General features: G+C 38.3%; 1 protein-coding gene across 4 annotated transcripts in view; it reads right to left on the bottom strand.

Moving 5' to 3' along the window:
* KCNQ5 (potassium voltage-gated channel subfamily Q member 5) overlaps positions 1-18,240 on the bottom strand; it is a 519,052-nt gene that overhangs the window by 14,145 nt on the left and 486,667 nt on the right. For all 4 annotated transcript variants that reach the window (XM_079146517.1, XM_079146514.1, XM_079146515.1 and 1 more), the window contains one exon: positions 10,872-10,980. In XM_079146517.1, the coding sequence (XP_079002643.1) occupies positions 10,872-10,980 (109 nt within the window). The remainder of the gene's footprint in view (positions 1-10,871; positions 10,981-18,240) is intronic.

The raw sequence follows: 18,240 nt of genomic DNA on the forward strand, positions 1-18,240 counted from the left end.
AAAGCCAAAGCTCACTACTATCAAGTCTTCGATGTTGTTGATAACTAAAAGGATAGGAGTCTAGTAACCTATTGAACAAAACTGACATGCCCCTGTAGTACCACTAGAGGGTGGAAAAGATTCATCACAAACCCAAACTGTCAACTTCTTGAAACTGAAAAACTGCTCATACAATTTTCTGAGTACGAAGAAATAACTAAAGTTAAACTCTGGGGAGAATACATCTATATATATACACAAACACATGTGCACTTCTAAGGAAATGTAGGTGCATTTGTTTTGCTGCCATGAGTTATAAAATCTTGCAGAAGTCTTGTTTCAGTCCTCTAAATCAGGGCAAAAACATTGCATATGAATATGCAGAGATAAGAATGATGAGAAAACAGAAGCAGCAGTGACTGTTGCCACCACCAACCAGATGGATGGGTCCGGCCAGCAGCCAAACCATGTGCAGGGTGGAGAGGGCTGCGCTGACTGTGCACTGAAGAGGCAGTTTGATTGACTGTGAAGACAGCAGAACTTCCCAAGCTTGGCTGCTCATTGGGATCACCCACAGACCCTAGGTCTTACCTCCAGAAACGCTATTTGAATTAGTTCAGTGTGTAGCCCAGAGATTTTTGTAAAAACCCTCGAGATATGCAATTCTTCAGTCAAGGTTAAGAGCCACTGAGGAAGAGGTGGGACTGAGGTAGTGGTGGAGGTTGTTGGGGGTGGAAAGTCTCTGCTCCCATTTAAAGAACTGATCATGACTTTGCCAATTTGCATAAATCTTCTAAGTCACACATGTCACACCAATGGGCCAAGTGTTAACATCCATTGACGTCAGGTCTCTAATCAGAACCCAAATGCTTCCTGCCTTCCACCTACTTGATGAGGTCTGAAGTTTCATGCAAGCAGTGAAGAAGTTCCATTAATTTTTCAAAGGATTGTTGGAAAGGAAAGGGAGTGCCAAGGTGACTGATTCATACATTCTTTTAGTGCATATTCATGAGCACCTACGCTGTTGTGCTGGGCGCTGGGCTATGTTGGGAGGAGCACCAGCTCTTCCAGGAGGGAGTGGGCAGAGTTGAGGAAGCCTCCCACATGATGTCAATGAGTACTCAGTCTCTGCTCTCTTTCTTTCCATGTTCATGGTGCAAGACAACAGTTGCTGCAACTATGAGTTCTGATAGGATTTGAGAACCTCATGTATCCAGAGCCTGGAAATTCCAGATGAGCTCACTGTGGCTGCTTCTCCAAGCGACGGCAACCATGTGCCTGATGAGCAGGACTTGGGAACCCATCCATCCATCCATTCATTCACTCATCCACCAAACATTTATTGAGTGCCTACTCTACACCAGTCTATGTACTTAGATGGCAAGGATACTATAATGAAGAAATAAATCTTGGAGCATTTCCAGTCTTGTGTGGGTGCAGGACTGTGGGAAGCATAGGTTAATGTGGGGGTGCAGGAAAGGAGGATTTGGCCCATATTGGCAGAGGTGGTAGGCAACCACTTCTGGAGGAGAAGACTGTCCTTTACCAGCTCTGCACCTTCATCTCTGTGGATATTACTAAGTGCAGAGAGCCCGAGGATGGTGGCTGGCATTGAGCCAAGAGGTGGCGCATAATTAGTGTTAACATGGCGTGATCTACTTTTGCCTGATTAGTTAATGTCTCTTCTGTGCTTGTGGTCAACAGATGTTCCTCATTCTTAATTGGTACTGTGGCGCATGCTCCAACCATCCTACTTAATCCTAAACTGATTGGCTGCCTTAGTGTATATAAGACATTCTCTTCGCCTGGAAGAAGATCGCAGAACGGAGAACGAAAGAGACACCTCTAGATAGCAGAATGAAGGTTACAGATCATAGAATGCGGGACTAAAGCCACACCTCTGGGTCGCAGGTTGCAGGCCGTAGGCCGCATGCCGCACCCCGCACCTCCAAGAAGTGACCCACCTTTAAGAAGCAGTAGACCTTTGATAAGCGTAGCCTCTCTGAAAGAGTAGCACCTCTAAAATTAAGCAAAGTCTCTCTCTTCCTCTAAGCAAAGTCTCTCTTCCTCTAAAACTAAAAGTAAGCAAAACCTCTCTTGCGAACAAGCAAGTAAGGAAGGAAGTAGCCCAGATAAAGAAAATAGAAGTAGTTCAGTTCCAGTCCACCTCCGATAAATTACCACGGGATTGTTGCTGCGGGGCAACAACTAAGTTTCTCAAGGCTACTGAAATGGTCTTATGATGCCAGATTTTATATTTTGGGCAGATATGGGAATCTTCTCCCAGACCCTCTCCTTATTTTGTGTTGGTTAGTTGGGCTGATTTACTTTACCAATATGCATTCCATATTATTATTCTCTCATTTGCAAAACTCTGTCTTCTGATTTCTGACTCTTCATAAGAACTCTAACTCCCTTAAAACCAGGGGTCCCAGGTTTTTTTCTTGAGGTGACTTAGGGCCTTTTCATCACTGAATCTTCCCCATATAATCTTAGTCAGTTTTTAGAAATTGGTCCAAGGATATTGATCATAGAGCAAATTCAGACAACTAGGACTACAAAACTGGCTGATTTGTGTTACTCTTGAAGGCATGTGTGTGACTGGTTTAGAATATGTATTAATGTTGTTTTCCCATTAATATATAAACATAATTTAAAAATACAGATTTGCATTTGTATACACAGTATTTAGACCCTAAAAACAAGCTACAGAATTATACAGCAAAAACTGGGCATGAGGGCACATTCTGGTAATCTCAGTGACTCAGAAGGTTGAGGCAGGATGACCAGTTTGAGGCCAACCTTGGCAACTTAGTGAGGCCCTAAGTTGCTTAGCAAGATCCTGTTTCAAAATGAAAAAAAGAAAAGGGCTGGGGTGTAGCTCAAATGTTTGAACCTCTGGGTTCAATCCCCCATTTCTCTTTCTCTCTTGCTCTCTCTCTCACACACACACCCCAAAACCTGAAGAATTATATAGCTGAGACTTCTCTACCATTCCTTCATCTCAGACTGGGCTGCTAGCCAGTAACTGAGGAACCCCAGGAGTTGCTGAATCTGCTGACCAGTCTCATTTTCTTGCTTTTAGCTCTTAATAGAGACATTTGCCCCAATGCTATAGTCTATCTGATGTCCTCCCTGCAGGTTCAGCAGATACCCCATTTGTCTGATTTAGGACATTAGGACAAGTTCTGTGGCTGCACTGTTTCCACCAGTGGAAGTGGAGTTGTTATTTTCATGCCTGTTATTATTGTCCCTTATTTTCAGGCTCTAGTAGGTTCTCCTGTAGATTTTGTTAGATTTTCTTTCAAAAGGGTAAGAGTAGAAAGACCTAAGCAAAAACTTCTGGATCCAAGCAAGTCTGTAAAGGGTTAGTTTGCCCCTAGGGTTTTGTGGTAACTAAATTTGTGAATTTTGTTCTCTCAGGAGTATACAATCCTGCATACATTTTAAAGTGTGAAATGAATAAGTAAATAAATAAAGTGCCCATACATGTTAGTTAGTCTTAAATATTTTTAGTCATGGCATTGAAGAAGAGATTCATTTTAAATTAAAGCCAATTGAAAGGTTAAAAATCTCAGATGCTACCAAGTGTGTCTACAGTAGTTTAATGTAACCTCAGAGAAGAATGTGGCTACATGTAATTATCTTCAAAACAAAAACAAACAATAAGAATCTTCCAGGGAATATATTAACTGATTTAAACAATATGTGCCAAATGATCCATAATGCTTTTCTAGCAGCATTCTTTACTGTAAGACGCCATAGATCTGGCTGTCAAGAGGGTCTTAATAGTGACTTGCAAACAAAGACTCATCACCTCTGTTAGAATAGCAGAAATGTCATCAGCAAAATTAAGAACTGGCAATGATTAAACAGCTTGTAGATTTAACAGAAACATGTGCAAACATGTGCCTCTTCTCTATTTGTGGAATATTCTTGTCTGAAGTATAAAGTGAGATTCAAGAAGGAGTCAGAGTTGAGATCATTTTAAGGAAGGGTCAAGACACTGGTCTCAAGCTTGCCTTTCAGAATAAGAACAGCAGGGTAAGAATACTGGAAAACCTTATCACCTAACACATGATTAACAGCAGGGTCTGATTAGCATATCCACCTTGGAAACTCTGAAATGTCACCAGTGATTCTTCAGTGTGCTGATCAGATCTGAGCTATTTTAGAAGAGTAGATGAGTCTTCCCTAGTTACAAAGAAATTCTTGACACTTCATCCATGTTCATATTAGAGTGAACGTTTCTGATAATTTTAAAAAGTGTTTATTGTCTGGCTTCAAACCCTTTCCCCTCTGAATTTTTCTCCAAAGTCCTGATGACCAACTTGTTGCCACTTTCAAAGAACATTCTTATTCTTTGTCTTCTTTGACCTCTTAGCAGTGCTTAATGCAGCTGACCTCCATCTTCTGCTTGAAACATGTTCCTCCTCTGGGTGCTCTTCCACCATATCTTCTGATTTCCACCTATCTGCTGCTTTGAGTTGGTCTCCTTCAGAGCCTCCTTTTGTAGCTCCTTCCATGTCTGTGAGCCTTAGCATTCTGTGTGGACCACCTTCTCTTCACTTCCTGAGGTGAGACTTCTGTAAGCCATTTATCTCTGTGTTGATGGCTACCATGTTTGTCCCCATTCCATAATTTTCTGTCCTGCTGCCATTCCATCCTTTCCCATCAGTATATATCCAAATCCTATAATTTTTAATGTCCAAAATGCTCTGAAATCCTTCCTCCACTATTCTCCATCATGACTATGTGGCTCAGGTTCCAACAGATCCAGGCGTTGGGACAACAATGTCTCTTTTGATCTATTCTTTATTCTATAATTTGGAAAGACAGCTGGGCATAGTGATGCATGCCTATGCTCCCAGTTGCTCGGGAGGCTGAGGCAGGAGGATTGCGAGTTCAAAGCCAGCAACAGCAACTTAGTGAGGGTCAAAGGTTGCATGCAGTGATACTGTCTCTAAATAAAATATAAAAAGAGTTGGGGGTGTGTCTCAGTGGTTAAATGCCTCTGGGTTCAAATTCCCAGTACCAAAAAATAAAAAAAATAAAAAGATGACTTACTGCAATGTAAAAAATGGATTGCAGTGCAATGTACCAGTCTGATAAATATACTTCTGTACTCAAGATTTCCTTACATCCCTGCTCATTATGCCAGTCCTCTTATCAGCTTCACCTCTGCTCTCCTAGTCTTCCAGCATCTACTAACACATACATTCTAATACCACTTTCACTTCTGCTTTTTGCAATTGCAATTCCCTCTCTCCTTAATTATTCTCTTTAATAACCTCCTAGTACCTATGAATCTACTAGATCTCTATTCATACCCTCCTTCCAGAAAGCCTTCCTGAGTGCCACCTCTCGCACGAGTGCTGATTTATGTTGCCCCAGAACATCCTGGACTTCTATCATTGTAGTGCTGTGTGGCTCTGCATCAAGATTGACTCTGTACTTTTCTGCTAACCCCTCATGACTCTAAGCGGGACTCTCTCTCTCTCCTGCTAATGTTTATCTCTGTGACTGGTGCAGAGTAGAAGCTCCATACATATTTTTTGAGTGCATGCAGACTTCCTGGGAGGAACTTCAAAGAGTCTGTAGTCAGGACTCTGAAAGGAGAGTCTCTGGAGGAGAGACAGAGAAGAGGTAACTTCTACCACTTACTGTCCTCCGACTTTTTTAGAAGGCGAATGGGAAGGCAGGAAGTTCCTCCCTGAGTGGGAAGGAGGAGAGATCTGATTGGAACCTCGTGGTTGGGTGAAAACATTGCTCTTTTGGCTTTGAGTAATTTATCAGCTCAGGTGGTGGAGAGGTAATTTGAAATGCTCCTTTTACATTACTTGTCATTGGAGCAGGTGGAGAGGCAAAGGTCAAAATCCCCTTTCCTAGCAGATGATGAACAGTGGAGGTGGCAGCATACTAGGGAGACACCAAGTAGCCCTAACAACTCAAGGGTGGTAACAACTAGCAACTACATAGTACTTAGCACGTGCCAGCAACTGCTCGAGGTGCATTGCAAATGTTAATTTATTTAATCTCCACAACAGTACTGGGACACTATTATTGCCATATCCTTCTCACCTATGAGGACACAGGCCCAGAGGGGTTATGTGAGTTACTCAGGACCCAACAGAGGAGGGTAGTGTTCATGGACCACTTCTGTGCAGCCCTGGGGAGGGGGATGGGCAGAGTGGAATTAACCTGTGGTGTCAGGGTAAAGTTAGCTGCAGCCTCAACTAAAAATTTCTTTGAGCTGGGCATGGTGGTGCACACCTATAATCCCAGCAGCTCAGGAGGCTGAGGCAGGAGGATGGTGATTTCAAACCAGCATCAGCAACTTAGTAGCTGCAAGTAACTTAACAAGAACTTGTCTTAAAATAAAATACAAAAAGGGCTGAGGATGTGGCTCAATGGTTAAGGGGCACCTGGGTTCTGATGTGCCACAAACCACAATTCTTTGAATTTTCACCCCAGACTTTTATTTATTTGCTTCTCTAAAAGGCTGGTTTGACTTGGGAAATGAAAGGTTGCATGCAGAAAAACATGGGAAGCATGATGTTCATTGCATGAAGGTATTAAGAGAAGTTAAGAGCCTGATAAAATCAACAACTTCTCTTTCATTTCTCTTGAGAATAATAAGTATCTGCAGTGAGGTTTTTGGACTGTCTTCACAAGGAAAATAGGTTGCACAATACTGTGATCTTGAAGACTGATGGAAAACATGGCAGTAAGTATAAAGCAAGCTGATAGGAGAACCATTGTCATTAAGTTCTTGTTAAGAGTGGCCTTGATCCTAGATGTAGCAATTCTGTGAAAACAGAAGTGGTAGGAAACATTCCACTGTCTTTTTGTTTGTTTGTTTTTTTGGTGCCAGGGATTGAATTCAGAGGCACTCAACCACTGAGCCACATCCCCAGCCCTATTTTGTATTTTATTTAGAGACAGGGTCTCACTGAGTTGCTTAGCACCTCACCATTTCTGAGGCTGGCTTTGAGATCCTCCTCCAGAGCCGCTGGGATTATAGGCCTGCCCCACTGCGCCTGGCATATTCCATTGTTTTAACAGAAAAAACACTTCTTCCCAATTGCCCTAAACATACTGACATTTTGCCTTGGTGTACATATCTGAGAAACTACCTATCCGTTTAGTATAGGAAAACTAGTTACCCAGTTTCTTTTGTATTTTAAAAAGTCATTCTTGGACTCTTAAAAATAGTTAATTGTATTGGACATGACTTTCAAAACTTGTTATCTCAAATTTAAAAAAAGCATATATTATTTTTCTTTGTATGAAAATTTGCCCAAGACGTATACTTACATGGTGATCCACAAGTCCTAGCACTAACAGTCATAGTTAGTCTCCACTCAGAGAATTCAGAATCTTTAGGAAGAACACACCCAAGCAATTTATGGGCTATATTTTTATCAAACTGTGATAGGAAAACTGTTGTCCTATTATAAGATAGGGAAAAGTGAGTATGATGAATACTCTAGATTTGTTTGTAGAATGTCTAGATTGATTTGTGTACTTCCCTGCTAATTTTCTCTTTCCATTTAGATAAATTTCTAAGAATGAAGGAAAACAAACTTAACATTGTTTGAATTGAGTCAATAACATGATATAGAGAATTTATTAAAAATACGTATAAGCCAGGCACGGTGGTGCATGCCTGTAATCCCCCTGGCTCAGGAGGCTGAGGCAGGAGTTGGAAGTCAATCTTAGTAACTTGGAGAGGCCCTAAGCAACTTAGTGAAGCCCTGTCTCAAAATGAAAAATAAAAAGGGCTGGGGATGTGGTTCAGTGGTTTAGCACCCTTGAATTCAAGTTCTGGTACAAAAAAAAAAAAAAAGTAAATTTCTAATCCCAGTGGTGAATTTGAAGACATAGTCCAGAAAATTTGTGCTTTTCCATGAAATGTTATTTTGAGAAAAATCTGAGATAATTCTAAAGGAATTATACAAAACTAAATTTTTTTTTCTGTGTAAAAGACATTTTGGAAATAGTCTAAGAAGAGTAATTATTCTATATGTACTGTAAAAAGGGGCATCATTCATTAAAAAGCCAAGTGTATTTGGATAATAGAATCCAGACAAATTCAGACACGATTGAATGCATTCAGGGTGGTATGGTGGTACTCAGAATCCAGACAAATTCAGAGTGGTCTTAATTGTCTCATTTCCTGAGAATTTTCACTCTTAAAAGTAAGTAGAAAATAGTTACTTAATAAATATTAATAACTGAAAATGAGAATTCTTACTTTGCTCTTTGGAAATGTAGTAATATTATTTTCTATACTGTCATCCTTGCAGTAGAATACATATTTTCTATACCTTTTATTTTTAATTTGGTTACTAGGAAAACCTATTATTGTAAGAGCTACTGGGATACAAAAAGCATATCCAAGCATTCATATTAAGTATTCAAACAACCAAAAATAACAAGAAAAATGCCAAAGCAAAGTTGTTATTTTAGAGATTAATAATATATGGTTCACACTTGAATTCAGTAATATATATGTAAAATATTATTTCAGGTGAGTTGCAAGAGGTGGACATATTCTGGCAAAAAATATTTTAGCCAACTGATGCTGAACTTATTTATGCAATCTAACTTCTCAAAAAAAAAGAAAAAGAACACTTTTTTTGCATATGATTTAGGAACTTATACCTGCAAACTTCTTTTCAGAACTGCTAATTATATGGGTTGGTCTTTTAATTACATATCTTTAGAAATTAAGTACCACTGCAAGTGAAAAATTTCCAGTTAAGTTATTAAACTATTTAGTATAGCTATTAGATTTTTATAGAATCCAATAATTTCAGATGAAACTTGAAAATGATTAAAAAAAACCCTGCTAAGCAAAATCAGGATATGGCAGAGAAAAACATCCCCAAGTGTCACAAAGTGCTACACAGAAAGTTTCAGAAATCCACAACAAGGATAAGACAGATAATAATCCAATTAAGTTAAAAATAAGGACCAAGAAAGAATTCTGAAAATCAAGGGAGTTCTACAAAGGACATTACAAAAATCAGTCAGGTTTCAAGAAGAAGGTAGAGCAAAGTGAATCTTAAACTGTTGCTAAAGTGCTTAGCTAGCAGAATAAACCTATTTCATTTTCTTTCTTGCAGCTCACAATCCATTTTACAGGTTGTGAAGCAAAAGCAGAAAGCTTCAGAAGGTCTTGGAAAATGACAGAAACCGGGTTAAATATGACTTTTAGGAAACCTAATCTGCTTCCACTAGATAAGATTTTCTATTCTTGTTGCAAGTTAGATTAATTTGAGGAGTGAATTGCCCCCCGCTTTAGGATCTTTCATGGATATAATCAGTGCATGTAAGGAATCTCAAGGTGACTTCTAGATCAGCAATGTCCAATAGAACCTCCTGCAATGAAAGAAATGTTTCATATTTCCTTTGTCCAGTATCGTAGCCAGCAGCCACCTGTGGCTACTGAGCACTTGAAATGTAGATTGTGTGAGACTGAGCAACTGAATTTTAAATTGTATTCCAGTTCAGTCAGTTCAAATTTAAATAGTCTCAGGTGACCAATGGCTACTGTATTGGACAGTGCATTTCTAGATCCTCTCCATCTCTTTAACTTAAGTAAGGCTTTCAGACATAATTTTGCTACATATTCTGAGTTTTCTGGGCTTAAATATCTTCCAAGATTTTTAGTTTTCCCAGGGTAGGATATTGATATAGTTGGTTGACCAAACTGGGATACTTTGAGAAAAGGGAATATTATTAACAAGTACTATGAGGCAAGAGGCATAATCAGAGACTGACCAGGCCAAATATAAGGTGTGATCTCCTGTAGGACTTGATACTTGAATTGTTCTATTGGGAAATAACTAGGCTTTACTTCATTTCGTTTTAGGTTGCTGTTAAAGATAGCTTGAGCATAAAAAAAAAAGGTGTACTACATATTTTTACCATACCATGATTTTCTTTGTCCCCACAAACATTCACCAAAATCTTTTTACACATTTCTGCTTTCCTAGTCACTCCCAACCATAGAGAAAGCCATGTGCAACATGATGCTAACTGACCAAATAAACACAGATATAATCAGTCATGTTGATATGAGATTAGACCAAGCATCTGAATAGTTAAACTCTTTTGAATATTTTAAGTTTTTTCTTCTGCTTTTTGATAAGAGGCAGAAAGTGCCAAAAAAATCAGAGGTGTTTTTTTGCAGTACAGTCACTCAACATTCCCTTACAGATATAAATTCTCCCAAAGGGATTCAACTAGACAGGCTGAGCATGCAGCAGTTCATTTAGTCCACATCCTGAAATTCTTCTTCATTTTTTTTTTTTTTTTTTTTGTGATGGGAATAGGGGCCTCTAAAATATAAATATAAATTTAAGTTTCTTTTGATGCATTCCTAGCTTTCTTTCAGCAATAGAAGAAGCAAAGTTAAAGACTAATCATTAACAATTACATTTCAGAAGACAGGACCAAGTCACTGCATTTTAATTTGGGTTTCCCATTTTCACAACTCATTATCTTAAAATAACCTAGAGGACTGTATCTTTGATACCAAACACAAAACGTAGATTGGAGCATCACATCATAAGAGTAATTTAAAAATCCAATTGTATCAATGAAATATCCTTAAAGCAACAGATTCATACAGCATGCTGATTCCTATGTAATTCTCCAGGATGGCCTGGTTTTTCACCTTTTAAAACATACTTTGTGTTGAACACTGTAGAATCTTACATGTAGAAAAAATATTTTACAACTTAATAGGCATGTGGATGAATCAGAAAAGGGAAGGTAGTTATTTCAGGAGATTTACCTGCTAAAAAAAGAACTTAGCAACATAGTAATTCAAATAATCAGAGGTATGCCTCTGAATCATTTGGTTTCAAATTTTCACCAACCTGATAGCTCTAATGACAGTTTTAAGTGGTGGGGTGAGGTCTTCTACTGATACATCACACTGGCATCCTTTTTCATCATATACATCATCTGTGCCAAGTGCGGTGTCAGCTGCAAGAGAAAATGCCAGTCAACACCAATAGCAGCAATTGAAAACACATGGCTGAATGATCTCACAGGAATAGTGGGTACTCACAGATTAAGCTTATAAACAAAAGTGTATATAAGGTAGCCAATTCTCTACCCAATGTTATTCTTTCTCATTCTTCTACAGTCTCACCAGTTTCGAATGAGTCGACATGAATACTTTTCCATGGGAAGACAGTGGCAAGTATTTGTGTTGATCTACCCATGCTCTTTTGCACAGTTCCTTGGAAACTAACAGCCAGAGTTTAAACAACAGCTGTTTGGAGTTAGGGAAATAGTCTCTGGACACATAACTAACTGGCCTGCATATGTAGAGCTCAAATCCCATGACATTGACCCCATTAGCCCTATGCCCTGAACAAGTGAGCTAAGCAGCCAGACCCAGGAATGCTGGCTACTTGTACTGCCCAGGAGAGAGCCTGCTTAAGACAAAGCTGACAGCAGATTCTCAGATTGGATAAGAAAATCAGTTCCTCATAAATCAAGCAAATTTACTCAGTGTTGTTCATTGCAACACTGAGAAAAGAGGAAGGGTTATATTAAATAGCAAGCCATTAAGGGTTTATAAGATGAATCAGAAATAAACTTATACATTCACATTTTTTTTTTTCACTGACAAAGTATTGAAAACAAGTTGAAATTCCTCGAAATTTTATCTATTTAGGGATGGGCTAAATGAATATTGGTAGGTTTATATAATGGAATATTAGGAAGCTGTCACAATACATTGTTTTTTATTATAATCATTAGCACATTAACTGTATAAAACAATGGATTTCATTGTACAATATATTGTTAAAGAAAAAATTTACATATCTCTCTGGGATTAAGAATGATTTTGCTCTGTTTTTGAAAGTTTCTATAATGAATGTGTATTACCTTAGTAATAAGCATGTAAATGAAATAATACAAATGCACTCATGAGAAACAAGTTGTGTGGCCTCTAAATGCTAGATTTACACAGTCTAAGCCTCTATATGTTGACCTGCACTATAGTACTAACACTACTTTGTGTTGTCTTTGCTCTGTGCCATGTTCATTGGGTAAGCCAAGAAAGGGAGAGACTTTGCCAAGCACTGTCCTGGTTGCTTCAAAATCCAAGGCTACTGGATGTTCATTTTTTGAGACAGCTTGTATTTGGAATGATGTTGGTGTGTCATTTATTTCCTGTGATATTTACTGTGGGTTTAGTCCATTTACTTTGTGCTGGAGTGGAGGTGTGTAAGGGAAGAGATGATGGGATTTATGTGGATGAGTCTCCACAGCTCTTCTTCACGGTCCCTTTGGCCTTCTGGTCTAGTTAAGGGGGAAAGACAGAATTATCACCTCACAACAGTTATAGTAACTGGGATATTATCAGAATTCATCCCCTAAAATTTTTATGCTGAAATATACTCAACAATATGATAGTTTTAAGAGCTAGGGACCTTTGGGAGGTGATTAAGTCATGAGAGCAGAGTCCTCATGAATAAGGTTAGCAACCTTATAAAAGGGCTGAAGAGAACTAGTGAGGCCCTTTGGCTCTTCTGTCTTTTGCATTATTTGAGGACACAGGTTCATCTTCTCTGAAGAATGCAACAACGCACCCTCTTGGAAGCAGAACCTCAGTCCTCAGCAGACTTGGAATCTGTTGGTGCCTTGATCTTGTACTTCTAGCCTCCCTAATTGTGAGCAATAAGTTCCTGCTCTTTATAGTACCCCATCTCAGGTGTTTTGTTACAGCAGCACAAAAAGACTAAGGCAAATATCAACCACTCACTGAGATTTATGCCAGTCCTTAGGTGAAGCTCCTGCATACATTATTTTCTTACTTGGAAAAGCTCCACAAGTTGTGGTAGTGTTGTGCAGAAATTCAGGCCTGGAGAGGGTAAATGCCTTGTCTGAGGCCATGAAGGTGGGTAAATGAAGCTAGTACATCAAAGAACATGGTATTACAATCCAGTTCTCTAAAGCTCCAGAGTTCCTACACTTTGCATCGCATCACCCAGTGTCAGAATGCATTCAGGGTTAAATAGTGACACATTTTAGGTTAGGAAAAACAGTAAAGAGCTTATAACATGTTGTCTGATGAGTTGCCGCCTGTCCCTGTTGGGTACCTTTAACTTTTCTCCAGAGAAGTTTGCCACCGTTTAAATGAGAGCACATGATTAACTCTGTTTGACAGCTGGTGTCTGACTCAGAGATGACCTTGAGGGTGGCTGGCTTATTTTGCTTGATTGACCACCCATGCAACACAGCCATTACAGCCCTGAAATATCATGCCTATGGTGGGATGACATTCTTTTAGGAACCATTCATGGTTTCTTCCTCCAATTCAAACTCAACTTGCTTAGTTGCTATAGTGGAGTGATTAGCTTTGCTCCCAAATTTATGTCCAGAATATGACCTTATTTAGAGGGTTTTGCAGATAGAATAAAAGTAAGGTTTAGACAAAAACATACTGAGTTGGTTGGACTCTAAATACAATGAAATTGTCTTTATAGGAGAGGGAAAAGGAGAAGACATAAGGATACGGAAAAGATAAAGACAAGAAAATGGAGTGATGCCTTTACAAACCAGGGAACACCAAAGATTGCTGGAAACCCCCAGAAACTAAAGATTGTTTCTCCCCCAGAGCCTCTGGAAGGAACTAGCCCTAGGAATACCTTGATTTTGGACTTCTGGAATCCTGCATTGTGAAAATATATTACTGTTGCTTCAAGCTACCCAATTTGTGGTAATTTGTTGTGGTAGCCTGGGAAACTAATACATTTGGGAAACTTTTCACCATGGTTTCCAATTTTTCACTCCAGGACAGTAATGATTATTATAATAATAGTAAGAAGAGTTTTTTTTTTTTTTAGAGAAATCTAATTATAAGCCAAGAACTTTAATTGATTGCTACAAAACCTCATGAGGTGTGTACTATTATTGTCCTGTTTTACAGATTGCAGAAGTGAGGTACAAAAGTTAAGGAGACTCCCTAAGGACACATGGAGAGTGAGTGATAGAACCAGAATTTAAACCCATGCAGTTGGGGTCTGGAGCTACCTGACCCTGAACTTCATCTCTGACCCCTTCCAGATTTGCTCTTATCTCTATTTTTGGCATCTGGGTTTTCTTCTCCTACATTATATTTTCCTTCACATGACTATGTGCACCTGGCATAATGTGGCCCACCACCATCAACAGAGGATCCAATTTGGAGAAGTATGGTTACCATGCACATGTATTGAGCCAGTCCACATCCCAAAGGATCCCTGGAAATACACTCTGGAACTTCTAAGAGAGTGCGTGAAGGGTGGAAGAGGAAAATAGGTAGAGAGGGGACTCACAAGCTGGGTAGGCAGCAGACAGAGCTGGGGCCACTGGCTGCCATTATGGAGCTCTGTGGGAAGCCCAGATATTAGCTATTCACAGGAAATATCAAAGAACACTTTTTGAGGATTCTCTATATGAATACAGAATTCATGAGAGTGTTCTATGCTGTCCTTCAAAATAGACACATGTGACTGATTTCCCTCCTCTGAACTCTAGCAAGAGGAACCTCTAATAGTCCCATCTTATACCTTGGGAAATTGGGGAACACTAGAAAGGGTTCAGGGAAGGCAGATCCTACAATACCTATATTGATGATCTCTTTCCATGAAAACAATATAACCAAACATAACATGATGATGAAGATCTCAATGGCTAAGTAGGGTAAAATGCAGGGCTTTTAAATTGTAAGGTTAATGAAAAACTGGCTTTTCAGCAGGTGTGTACTGTAACAATAAGCACTATAGTGACCATACTGAAACTAATGTTCACAACTGATGGTAAATGGAACTGGGAACATGCCATATGGTTATGGGACAGCTGCTTGCTAGACCAGTGCTGCACTCCCTTATTCCCAACAGAAGATTCATCTATTCCTTTTGTTTAGGAATAAGGCTGCACAGAAATGGGAGTCAGACACCAACTGTATTATATTTAAATGCATCTTATTGGGCAGTTTTATTTTAACAATTTATAATTTCATTATTCAATGCATAAATTAAACTCAGTCCTGCTTTTTTTTTTTTTTTTAATTTTGGTAGGTTTCATTAGAGCAAATGAAGAGGAAATGTGTTGAGGCAGAAGCTGAATTAGAGATTTTTGTCCTCCTTATTTCAAAGCCAGGAAAATGGAGAAGAAGTTGCTATCTTTCTGTTTCTTAAGTATCTTGAGATGTCAATATTCTTTTCAGTGAGGTTAATAACACATTAAATGTCTTCCTTATGATTCTCAGGGACTTAAAACCTTCTATGAATACTAAAACACCTGGGTAGAAATAAATTTTCAGCTGAGACTGGCTTTCTGCCCCCAACCAGATGTTTGGCTCTCTGCCCTGGCATTTTGGGAGATGTGGGTTAAGGGAACATAAGTTCATGTGAGCACAGATCTGTGCAAAGTCTAATCACAAAAGGCAAAATGACAGTGGAATAAGGTGCTCCCTTTATTCCTGGTGGGCCTACCCTATGCATGGTCCATACTTGGCATGGAGGAGTAAAAGAAGAATAAAATGTAACTCTTTGCCTCCTCCATCACTTCCTTTTTCCTCCCTCCCTCCATTCCTTTTCCTTCCTTTCTCTTTTTCTCCCTTCCTTCCCTTCTTTTTCTCCCTTCCTTCCCTACTTTTTAAAATTAATTAATTAATTAGCACTCCTGATGGAACCCAGGGCCTTGTACATGCTGGGAGAGCACCCTAACACTGGGCTATACTTCCAACCCTGTTTCCTGTGAGTTAGTGTTTTGGAATTGTTTCCCAAACCTCCCCCTGCTACATTTTGGAAAATCTAAAAGGAATTTTGGAAAATGCTACTTAAAATTGCTAATTTTCATAGTGTTTGGGAAGAAACACTTGGTCCTTATGTGATAAAGGAAGAAGGTGGTAAAGAAGACATGGTAAAAATTTCTGCTGTGTCCAAAGGTCATTTTTTCTGTTTCCTTTATGAAAATTTGTCATCAAGATGCATTTCTGAAAGCAGGACAAGAGCTTTGTAGTTCTTTCTTTTGGACACCTCCTCTTAAAGATTTTTTTTTTTTTTTCATTTCTTGAAATGACTACGGTGGGTTTTAACCTTGGATGCACATTAGAATCACCTGGGGAGTGTTAAAAAAATGCCAATATCAGGATGCCCTCAGGACCAGTGCTAGAAACTGAAGAGTAGACCCAAGCATCAGAGTTCTTTTTAAAGCTCTCCAAAGTAGTTCCAGGACAGTCAACAGCAAGGACCACGATGGTAAGTGAAGAAATGACATCCCCTGGTTTCTCTCAACCAGAGTTGAAGAGTGTTTAATCTGCTGCTATCTTTTTCTTGGTGCTATTGGTGTATTTTGAGAGGAGCAATGACCTCTGGACATGACCACATCATTAAAAAAAAAAGAAGAAGAAGAAGAAGCAGCAGCAGCAGCAGAAATGTCCCCAGACAAATTGATGGTAATAAGAAAAAGTTTGTTCTATCATGATATCCTAATCATTTAATTCAGCTTGAAGCCCTCAGTCTTTAGAGTTCCAGGTATTGTCTTCCTTCCCACTACTGTCTGAAACCTCACTCCTTTTAGGTTTTGGCACTTTTCCTCTTTTAAAGTAGTCACTACTGTTTTTATACACAAGAAGTTTACATTTTCACATACCAAAGTAAAATAACAATTTTCCAAAAATGGCAGAAAATATTTTCTTGCCTTTCTGTGGAAAAATGATAGTGTGCTCAGGTTTGGGGCAATAGAAGAAATTATAAAGGAGAGAGATGACAGTTTTGATCAAGAATACCGAAAGTGTTGTTACCCACAGTAACATCATACTGCCAAAAAATTTGATTAGGAAAAAAAAATCACAAAGTATAAAAGGGATTAATACCTATACATGTATTAGAAGTTTATTTGAATGAATTATGATATAAAACATAGAAGTATGAATAAGTTAGTCGAGAGAGATGAGTAAAGCTCAGGGCATAGCTCAGTGGTAGGGCACTTGCCTAGAATTTAAGAGGCCCTTAAATCCCCAGGACTGCAAAGGAAAAAGGAAATCATCCTAAAGAGACTAGGAGTAACAAAAAAAAGGATCTAAAACTATTCAACTTTAGTATATATAAAAATCTATAAATTAGAAGTGTGGACTTAGAGCTATGTAGTTTATAAAAGAATAATAATGGCTAATAACAAAATTGAGATGATTCTGTACATTTTTTCATTGCTTGTGACAATGCAAATTGAAATGAATTTTATGGCAATAGAAACTTTGAAAAAATTGTGTTCAGTAATTATATAATTTTATTCCAGAGAAATTTTCTTTGAAAAATAATTTCAAAAAGGTTAGTGCAATAATGTTTATTGTATTGTTGCCTGCTGTAGAAAATTGTCATATAAATTTCAATGTCCCAAAGTAGAAAACTATGAATTATCATAAATTATAGTATTTGACCATGAAGGTGTACTGTGCAGCTAAAAAAGATAATTATGGGTAGTGTATAATAACATGAAACTATTTAAAAGTGTATGATTAAATTATAATATGAAACTACTCATGTTGATTATGTACAATGATGTAAAAAAATAGCTAGAATACGTAAAAATGAGATTTTATGTTGTGTGCATATACCAATATGTCACAATGAACCCTACTATAATATATGATTATAATACATCAATAAAAATGAGTTTAAAAGATTAAAAAACAACAAAATAAATTTTATTACTGGGGCATGAGATTAAAAATGATATGTATTTGCTTTAAAATTCCTTAAAGAATTTAAGAACCTTTTTCCATCATGAAAATATGTATGCTTTTCTTGGGGGCATTGCTAGAGATTGAATTCAGGGTCTCATTGACACTAAGCATGCACTCTACTACTAAGCCACACCTCTGGCCCTTAATAGTATGTACTTTTTGACAGAGTATTTTAAAACTAGAAAATAATCAGAATGAAGAAAAAATATATCGAGGTTCCAGAACTTAAAAGCAACCAGGATTGTAATATTTTTCTTATAGTAAGAGTGTGAGGGCCAGAAGCTGACAATATATTTTTATTTTAGGAATTTAAATGAAGCATGCAATGATTCTGTTTCATTATGCTATGGGGAACACATATTAAAATGGTTGCTATTAATGGCAGTGATGACTAATTTGTTACGTTCTTTCATGAATTATAATTTATTTTCCAAGGATTCCTTCCTCTGCTGCTGGTTGTAACTCAACTACTCTACACCCCACCTCACCCCACC

Source organism: Sciurus vulgaris (genome assembly GCF_902686455.1).
Source record: "Sciurus vulgaris genome assembly, chromosome: 7".
Taxonomy (NCBI): domain Eukaryota; kingdom Metazoa; phylum Chordata; class Mammalia; order Rodentia; family Sciuridae; genus Sciurus; species Sciurus vulgaris.